General features: G+C 50.2%; 1 protein-coding gene across 1 annotated transcript; it reads right to left on the reverse strand.

The window, feature by feature from the left end:
• Nucleotides 1–3,195: 3,195 nt before the first annotated feature.
• Nucleotides 3,196–4,146, reverse strand: LOC140000447 (olfactory receptor 14C36-like). Its single transcript, XM_072030332.1, has one exon. The coding sequence runs from the start codon at nt 4,144–4,146 to the stop codon at nt 3,196–3,198; it is 951 nt and encodes a 316-aa protein (XP_071886433.1).
• Nucleotides 4,147–9,971: the final 5,825 nt, after the last annotated feature.

A 9,971-nucleotide genomic window follows, 5' to 3' on the forward strand; every position in this document is an offset into this window, starting at 1 on the left:
TGGTCTGCCTGCACAGTTCAGTGGCTCAAGCTGTGACACAGCCAGGAGTTCCACACTTATAGGGAATCCCAAAGGTAGTTCCTTCCTGAAGGGCGATGCCATCCTGAGTCCTGTCCTTGCCAGTGCAGCATCTATCAAAGGGTCAATACATGTTTGTCCTCAGAAGAAAGGCCCCATCACAAAGGGCTACCTAGAGCTGGGCTCCTCTCCACAGTTTTGACCTGGAGTCTTCTCCTGCAGGGCCTCTCCCTGGACTGCATCCTCCTTCAGTCCATCCTCCTTCCACATCCACCTGCTCCCACATGGGGTCTTCCATCAGTTGCCATGTGGAGATCTGCTCCAACATGGTGCACCATGGGCTGCAGGGAAACTTCTGCTCCACCACCTGGAGCACTTCCACACCCTATTTCTTCACTGACCTTGGTGTCTGCAGGGTTGTTTCTCTCAGCTTCATGAGGCCAAACTGCTTCAGTTATGTGACTAAACCAAAAGAAAGGATTTGTGGCTTAGGTGTTCAGGTTAGGCTTTAGGGATTAGATCTTGCCTTCCAGGGTTAGTGGTTGGGCAGAGTATTAGAGGGAGGCCTGTTTACTTCTTTGGATTCTAGTCTGTGTCTAGTGTAGAGACTATGTTATGTTACGTCGGGATTTTCTTCAGGGCTCTGTTGAGGAATCATGTTAAGACTGGAATTCAATGCTAGGGATGAAAGGCTGAGGAATAGCATGAGAACTGAGCTAAGAGTGTATGGTAAGGCCTTATGGATTTGGGACTTGGCTAACCGATGCCAGGTGAGGTTTGAGGTTGGGGTAAGAGTAGTGGATTCCTTGCAGAGAGAGGAATAGCATTTAGGTTTAGGGGTAAGTAGGGCTTACGGTTACTGCTTAGAAATATTGCCAGGGCTTGACATGGATGTTTTCCTAGTGAAGTGTTGCAGCAGCACAGCCTTGCCTGAACCCCTCTCACCTCTTCCAGATCTTTCCTTTCTGTTAGCCTAGTCCCTCTTCTCTCCCCCAAATCTCCCACCTTTATTCTCTCAGCTTTCCCCTGCTCTCCCAAATGTGTCACCCTGTTGGGGGCAGCTTTCTGAAGGCCTTTATGACCTCAGAGGCTCTGCCTCCCTGCTGTTGGCCAGCCAGCTGCTGGGACAGAAGTTACCTCACAGCCAGGATCCACAGGGCTACAAGGAGGTGTTGTGCTCAGCAGGCCTCTTCCCAGCCCATCCAGGAATAGCCGGTGTAGGGGATGCCCTGCACAATCCCTCAGGTACCCTGTGGGCCGAGCAGCTCATACTTCAGAATGCCTCCCACATGTCTGGACTCACATTTCCCTGGGAGTTCTTCAGCTCCTTCAGGGCATCCTGAAGGAAATGACCACCTCAATACGGAAAAACATTATCAAGCACTGAGTGCACATGTTAGGGAAGTGTTCAAAACTCTCTGTGGTAGGTAAGAAAGTCTTCATGTCTAGATTTGTTTCATTTAAGTACATTCCCATGGCACATTACCATCAAAGGAAGGTGACCTTGAGTCACTGTCTGTCCTACAGTATACTCCTAGGGAATATCTTATGGAACTTCTGCTCACTGGTAGTCATCTCTCCACGCCCACATCTTGTGCACTGTCATATGGAGAAAAAAGACATGGACTCCTGTTATATTAATTTGATATCCCTCAGAGGAGGAAATATCAACCACTTGTGTGAGCTGCGGCAAGAGCCCAGTCTGGGAATGGTGGTTGCAAGGAGCTGTTCTATGACCATTGCCCTGAGGCAGCATTTCCCAGAGTGTCCAGAGAAAAACGGTACATCCCAGCCCCTGCTCTACTGGTCCTCCCTGTCTCACCCAGGAGGCCAGCTCAGCCCACACCCTCCCAAGCTGTCCACACCTCCATCTCCTATCCCCAACGCAGCCCAGCCCAGAAGAGCAGCCCATGCTGGGCAGACCCCAAAGCATCAAATGGAGAAGTGGAGGGCAGTAGCAGTATCTCTGCTGCTGCCATCTGCAGAAGATTCCCCTCCCACAGGCATCCTGCAGCCCCCCAGGCCAGCCCCAGTCCCCAGCACAGCACAGCACCACACTGCTGGCCCTGGGGCTCCTCAGGCAGCACCACTGCAAACACGCAGCACCCTGCTCTTCTCCCAGGACACCCCATGTCCCACACAGCCTTGCCCCAGCCCAGCACGTCTGGGATGGTCTGAGCAGCCATTCCTGCAGCCCCTGCCCATGCTGCCCATAGCCCCCCAGCTGCTGGTGCTGCTCTGTAGAGCAAGGGGGCTGTGGTGCACAGGGCCGTGAGGGCACTCTGCAGGGCTGTGCTGTCCAGGCAGGGAGGCAGAGCCAGCTGGTGGGGGGCACTGGCACTGACTGCCTCCCACACAAGTGGTTCCTTGGCCACGGATAGCCGACACAGGTAGCCGGACTTCTTCAGAGTCAGAGACGCATGGAATAGCCTGAGCTGGAAGGGACCCACAAGGATCATCGAGTCCAACTCACTTCCAATGTCAGGATATGTTTTGGGGTGATTCACTGTATTCAGTCTATGAAATTTCACCACAGGTATAACAACCAATTCAACAGAGAGCTTTCCCTATGCCTGCAGTATTCCCTGGAGTTGCAGAGCTCTGCTTTTCCCACCCAGATTTAGCACCTCAGGGTGGCTCCACCTGGGGCGTGCCCATGCTCTATGGGCTCCACGTGCTATTGACTCCCTGGCACACACTGTCCCTGACGAGTGATTGGGCTCTCCTGGCAGCTCCCTCTTTCCTCCTGAAAGAAGCCTGTCTGCCATTATCCCTCTCACCCACTGGGCACAGAGGCAGGAGAATTCACTGTCTCTGTGGGTGCTGTCCAAGAACAGGGAACAATCACAGGTGCAGCCTGGCAATGCTGCTGTGGCAGGACCCTTCTCCCCTCCACCTCTGCACTCTGCCATGTGTCCCTGAAGCTCCACCACAGGTCTACAAGGAAGGGTATCAGGCAAGTAAGTCAAAGCATGGTCCTTCCTTTTATTAAAACACACAGAAAGCCTGACCCACCATTTATACAAAGACTTGGAGTCACATGAGACAGGTACATACAGTGTAGGAAGGTATGACCAACGATATTTTTTGTGGGGAACACTATGAGAAGTAAAGCAAAGTAAAAAAAAAAAAAAAAAAAAGAAACAAAAAGATTTCTGTGTCTATATACAATTAACATTAAGAACACAGGCAGTTTATTCCTTCTGAAAAACCTCCATTCATCACTTTCCACATGGCTTCCTTCAGCTCCTGATTCCTCATGCTGTAGATGAGAGGGTTCACTGCTGGAGGCACCACCGAGTACAGAACTGCCAGCACAAGATTAAGGGAGGAGAAGGACATAGAGGGGGGTTTCAGGTAGGCAAAAAAGGCAGTGCTGATGAACAGGGAGACCACAGCCAGGTGAGGGAGACATGTGGAAAAAGCTTTGTGTCGTCCCTGCTGTGAGGGGATCCTCAGCACGGCCCTGAAGATCTGCATGTAAGAAAGCACAAGGAAAACAAAACACACAAAGGCTAAACACACACTAGGCACAATAAGCCCAACTTCTTTGAGGTAGGCATCTGAGCAGGAGAGCTTGAGGATCTGGGGAATTTCACAGAAGAACTGGTCCAGGGCATTGCCTTGGCAGAGGGGGAGGGAAAATGTGTTGGCAGTGTGCAGCACAGCATAGAGAAAGCCACTGCCCCAGGCAGCTGCTGCCATGTTGACACAAGTTCTGCTGTCCATTATTGTCCCGTAGTGCAGGGGTTGGCAGATGGCAATGTAGCGGTCATAGGCCATGATGATGAGAAGAGAAAACTCTGCTGAGATGAAAAAGAAAAAGAATAAAACTTGTATAGCACATTCCGAGTAGGAGATGGTCCTGGTGTCCCACAGGGAATTGGCCATGGCTTTGGGAACAGTGGTGGAGATGGATCCCAGGTCGAGGAGGGTGAGGTTGAGGAGGAAGAAGTACATGGGGCTGTGGAGTCGGTGGTTGCAGGCTATGGCTGTGAGGATGAGGCCGTTGCCCAGGAGGGCAGCCAGGTAGATGCCCAGGAAGAGCCCAAAGTGCAGGAGCTGCAGCTCGTGTGTGTCTGCGAATGTCAGGAGGAGGAACTCTGTGGGGAAGCTGCTGTTGGACATTTGCTGCCTCAGAACATGGTTGGCTGTCCATGGAGGAAAAGACTGTGTCAACTTAGAAAAACTTCTCTGCACAAAACCTCATTTGTGTTTCACAGAAACCCTCTTCACAAGATGTACGGTCTATTCCCTATGAGCTCTGTTTCTTTCTAAGGGTGCCTAAGGGATCAGGTGGATCATCTGTGTGATCAGCATGATTCAGTACTGTTCTACGGTATGTGGTAAAGTGCATTGCACACAGATCTCAGATGCCCACAGTCCAGAGGCATGCTCTTTGAGCTTCTGCCCCTTCTAATAACCTGACAACTCTTATCATCGTTATCATCCCCATGATTCACCCTCATGGCAGGCATGAAAGCAGAGAGTCCAGAGAGTGCCTTCCCTTCAGGTAGCTCCTGCCTTGGACTTCCCTAACAAGAATCTCCCCACAAAATTCCCTGGGGGTGCTGTGGAGCTCTGAAGGAGCCTTCCCCAGGCAAGAGCCTTTGGGCACCAGCAGGACCCTGCCCTACCCTGTCCTGTAAGGGGACTCCTTTCACCTGCAGCTTCTCCCCATAACACCCTGGGCATCTCCCCAGGCATTCTGAGTGCTGAGCCTGGCAGGCGGCAGAGGCCCTGCCCTGGCACACAGCCCCTGGGACATGGCAGAAACCCTGCTCTGTACCACAGCCCTGGACACCCCTGCCTGCACCCTGGCTGCACAGCCTTCAGCTGGCCCTTAAAGAAGGAACCCTCATGTCCTGTCCCTCTGACAGTTTGGACAAGCAATCCCTGCTCTAGAGCTTGTCATACTCCTTTGCAGTAGAGAAACTCTGAGAGTGCTCCTGAAAAATTCCATAGGCTGTGGGACTTGCCAGCAAATCTGGAAATGGAATCAGGAACAAGAGCTGCATGGCCCTGTAGCCACACACTTACCCTGTTCAGGGTTGTGAAGATTTCTCCTGCAGTGAGCTCTCAGCATCCCCCCTCCACACTGCCTTTAACATCTCCCTCCCTTCTCTCAGCCGCCCTTGTCCCTTGTCCCCTGAAGGCAGTGCCCTCAGCCCTGCTGCACTGTGCAGAGGAGCTGCTCCATGGCAGAGCTGTCTCCCTGCAGCGCTGCCCGCTTTCCAGGAGCTCCCCTTGGGCCCATGAGCCCGGCCCAGCTCATCAGCACAGGGAGCTCTTGCCAAGTCCCTGGGCCTCCAGGGGAATCAACATTGAAAAACACTAAAGTAATCATCTATATTCCTTCCCTCCATTGTAGAGGGAGCACTGTCCTTTTTCATTTCAGAAGAGGTATGATGACCAAGGATCACCTTTCCATGTCCTGGTTTTGGGCAGAACACCCACTCAAGGATCTCCCTCCCCCTGCTCAGGGAAGGGTTTCAGCTGAGTCAAACCAGGCATCTCATACTTTGTTTGCAGTTCAGAGGCTAGAAGGGGGCTTATCTTCCTCTCCCATGCCTCACAGATGCTCACAGGAGTTGGGATTCCTCTTGCCTTGGTTCAGGTGGGCACAAACCAGGCAGCATGTAAGCTGCTTGTCTCAGCTCCCAGCACACTGAATGCAGACAGAGGCAGGAGGGAGGTATTCAGATGCAGACACCAGGTGATATTGGAGATGGCAGAGTGACATCTGAGTGACATTTGTAGTGCCTAATTCCTCTGGGCCATAAACAGAGATTTTATTATTGCATGTACAATATAATATAACTGTAGCCATTGCTCAATAGCAAAGAAGTAAAAGAAATAAAAGGCATGCTGTGACCTGGTTGCCATCACTGGGACGTGGTGGGACCACTCCTATGACTGGAGTGCTGCAGTGACTGGTTATGGGCTCTTCAGAAGAGACAGACAGAACAGAAGGGGTGGTGATGTGGCTCTCTATATTAGGGAGTGTTTTGATGTTGCAGAACTTCAATCTGGGAATGATATTGTTGAGTCCATATGGGTCAGGGTCAGAGGGAATGCCAATAAGGCAGGCATCGTGTTGGGGATATCTTATTGACCGCCAAACCACGATGAGGAGACAGATGAGGCATTCTAAAAGCAGACTTTGAGCTGTTCAGGACACTGGTTGGCAGAGTCCCTTGGGAGGCAGTTCTGAAGGGCAGAGGAGTCCAGAAAGGCTGGACTCTCTTCAAGAAGGAAATCTTCAAGGCTCAGGAGCAGACTGTCCATCCCCACGTGCCCAAAGTCCAGCCAGTATAGAAGAACAGAGAGCTGAACAGAGAGTTGTGGCTAGAGCTTAGGAAGAAAAAGAGGGTTTAGGACCTTTGGAAAAGAGGGCAGGCCACTCAGGAGGACTATAAGGATCTTAAGAGGATGTGCAGGAACAAAATTAGAAAGTTCAAAGCTCATCTGGAGCTCACTCTGGCTACTGCTGTTAAAGATAACGGAAAATGTTTTTATAAATACATAAACACAAAAGGAGGACTAAGAAGAATCTCCATCCTTTACTGGATGTGGGGGGAAACTTAGTGACAAGAGATGAGGAAAAGCCTGAGGTGCTTAATGCCTTCTTTGCCTGAGACTTTAGCAGCAAGACCAGTTGTTCTCTGGGTACTCATCCCCCTGATCTGGTGGAAGGGGGATGATCTGGTGGAACTAGCTGCTGTGCGTCAGAGAGGCTGGGAGTCCAGCAGCAGTGCCATGGGCTGGAAGGATCACAAGCAGCTCACTTCAACCTGGGCAGATTCTGGCCCAAGAAGGGAGTGTTTTATAAGTATGGTATTACGAGGGTAGTGGTGCCTCAGAAACTTCAGTAAGTCCAGAAAGTCCAGTAGGAAGCAAATGACTGTTAAACAGCCTGTGAGTTGACTTCTTTCTGAAGCAGCTGACAGGTCATCCCTTGACTCCTGGCTGGGATCTATGCCTTTGGGCTCACATCTGCTGGTCTCCATAAGCCAGCAGATGCACCTGCTTTACAAATAGTCTCTGAGATCCTCTCTTCATAAGTACCTGATAGGCCCCATTGAGGAAGAGGTCTTGAAGAGGTGTTGTCATATCAGAGCTTTGGTTTTTGACTCATTCATCTTTCAGGGCTGATTTCAAATTTCTACACATTGGAGGCCACTGCCTCCCAGATGCCTGGGGGAACACAAAGCCTTCATGAAGCCATGGAAGACGTTACCCTGGGTCCATAGGAACCATTCTAGAACCAAAACATGTAGGCAGGAAGCACACTTTTGTGGTGTTGCAGAGCTGCTGGGCACATTGCACAGGGTATTCTGACAGCCTTTGGGTCCTTCTCAGTGCTGGCTTAGGAGCTGCTTCTTTATTGGGAACAGAGTAGCCAACAGAGGTGAGACAGATACTCTTGAGTTCATGAAAGCCATCAGAAAGCTGCCACTAAGAAGATGACTGATATAGGGAAGGCAGGAGGAGCCTGGCCAGGAGAGATGTGAGATTTGGGGGAGGAAAGAAGAGCTCAGATAGCAGAAGGTAATGATTTTGGAGAGGTAAGAACATTCAGGTAATGCTGATCCCACCATAAAGCTGACTTAAAGCAGTCATGTGAGGCCATTACCCTTTTTTAATCTGTTATATTAATATCCAAATCTAAATGCCGCTCTACATGCTGACAGGAATCCACTGCTCTAATTTTTGACCACCATATCCCTTGAAGCCAAAATTAGTCCATAACCCCCTTCCATTACCTTTCTTCTCTAGCTCACTCTCATCCCTGCACTTAACACTAGTATTAAAATACTCTATTTAACCTTAGTCTTCTTGCAGACCTAAAAAAAACCCTAAAGCAAAGAGCTTGCCCATACCATAACCACAGACCTGACACCACAAGCAGAACACCAAACCCTCCCACTAAACATCTGCTTAATCTCTCACCCAGAAAGGTTTGCCATAGTCCCTAATGCCATTCATGAACAACTATCATCCAAAGCCTGTCTTCCTGTGCATTAACCTTCTCACCTGTAACCCTTTTCTTAACCCTTAACATAGGTTTCTGTTCTCTCGGGGCAGGGCAGGAACCGTGAGATTGCTGTGCAGTCACATGGCATTCAAAATGAACGGGAATGGCCATGGATTTGATCAGCTTGTAGGCCACAAGGAGGAGATGGGTGGGAATGCTCTGCTGAGCTCAGCTCTGCCTCAGGATCTCCCAAACCATCAGGAGGAATTGGCCTGTGAAAGGGACTGTGAGGTCACTTCTGTCTCTGCAGTTGATAGGGCAGCAGCAGGAAAGTGTCACAGAAAGGGACTGTGAGGTCACTTCTGTCTGAAGCAGCGAACAGGTCACATTTCTACCCGGGAACTGTAGTTTTCAGCTGACATCTGCCAGTGGTCCTGGTAGGCCAGCAGAAGGCACCTGGTTGGCATGCTGACTGTGGGATCCCCTCTGCCTACATACCCAGGAGGACCCAGAGAGAAAGAAGGCCCACATATGGGTTGTCCTGTCCCTTCTGTTTGAGTCCATGACTGGACAGCAGCAGGCACAAGGCTTAGGTGTGTCTGCAGAAAAGTCTGTAAGGTCAGCAGCCGGACCATGGCTTGGAAGATCCTGGTGAGGTGACTTCTGTCTGGTTAGTTGGCAGACTGCAAGAAGGATGACAGGTTGCGATGCCTACTTCAGGAGTTGTTTCCACCCTGATGGAGCTTTCTTTGGTAGTAGAAAAGAGCAGGAGAGAAAAACGTGCCAGAAAGTGCACCTTGGAAGGTTGGCACTGGCCATGAAGAAGACAAAATGTCCCTCAAAGGGTTGTGTCGTGGTGCTAGAGGTCACCCAAAGGGTGTCTTTGATCAGACCATGGCTTTGTGTTTGAAGGAACAGCTGGTGAGGGTTGACGAGACATTGGTGAAATGATGGAAATGCCAGGATGAGAGCAAGGTGAAGAACAGAGATGGGTGTCTTCAGCTTTCAAGGAAATAGGGCAAAGTGTGGGGCAGCACAGGGAAGTCTGGAGAGGAAAAAGAGGTGGGTGCTGGCAAGAAGAGAAGGCCCCAGCAGCCCTGACATTTTTGTCCCCTCGGATAGAGCTTCTGAGGAGATGAAAGTCATTGCAAGGGGGCTTATTGCTTTCTTGAGACCCTGTGCAGAGACAGGAAGGAGTCATACCACTGTTCTTCTTATGGCATCACACTGCCCACCACACCCCACAGACTGCCAGCAAGAGCCCTGAGCCAGATATGGGAGTGCAGGACATTCCCTTCCAGTGGCTGGAGTCAGGACCTGGCCCTTTCACTTCAGCACAACAAACCCAGACTTTTCTCAGCACAGTGCTTTGCCTATCTGTAATCATGGCCTCCAATTATCTGCCCTAACAAGTCCCTGAGGAGAATCTCTTGGTAACGGCCCTCAGTGGGGCCCATTAATACTCCAACTCACTTCAACTTTTCCTTCTGACTTTACTTTCTCAAGCAATTGCATCATTCTCCTCTCATTACCTCAGGTTCACAGACTGAGCACCAAAATCCACCATGGAACTCATTAAAAGGCAGAAACACCTAAGGAACCATATGTCTTCCATAGTGTTATTCATATTCTCAAGACTTTAACAGCTAATTGGAGAGCTTTCATGGTGCAGTTAAGGAGGAAGATTTCAAAAAGCACCTAATAAATACCTCTTCTAATTTTAAAGGATGAATTTTGTTGCATTTCAGTTTTGAGCATCTTTCTTCAATTGATATTAATCCAGGGCTTCTCCTATGGAGACGTCCATAGGGAGGAAAAGCAGACTCTTGAGGCCTGACAGTGCATGGACAACCTTGCTCCTCACCACCCAAACCCTGACATTTCTCTCATTGGCCACCTGGTGTTTGCATCACTTTTCCTTACTCCACACTTCTGCACTGAAGTCTGCAGCTGGATGTTAGAGCCCCTTTGCACC

The sequence above is a fragment of the Anas platyrhynchos genome, chromosome 32 (assembly GCF_047663525.1).
Source record: "Anas platyrhynchos isolate ZD024472 breed Pekin duck chromosome 32, IASCAAS_PekinDuck_T2T, whole genome shotgun sequence".
Taxonomy (NCBI): domain Eukaryota; kingdom Metazoa; phylum Chordata; class Aves; order Anseriformes; family Anatidae; genus Anas; species Anas platyrhynchos.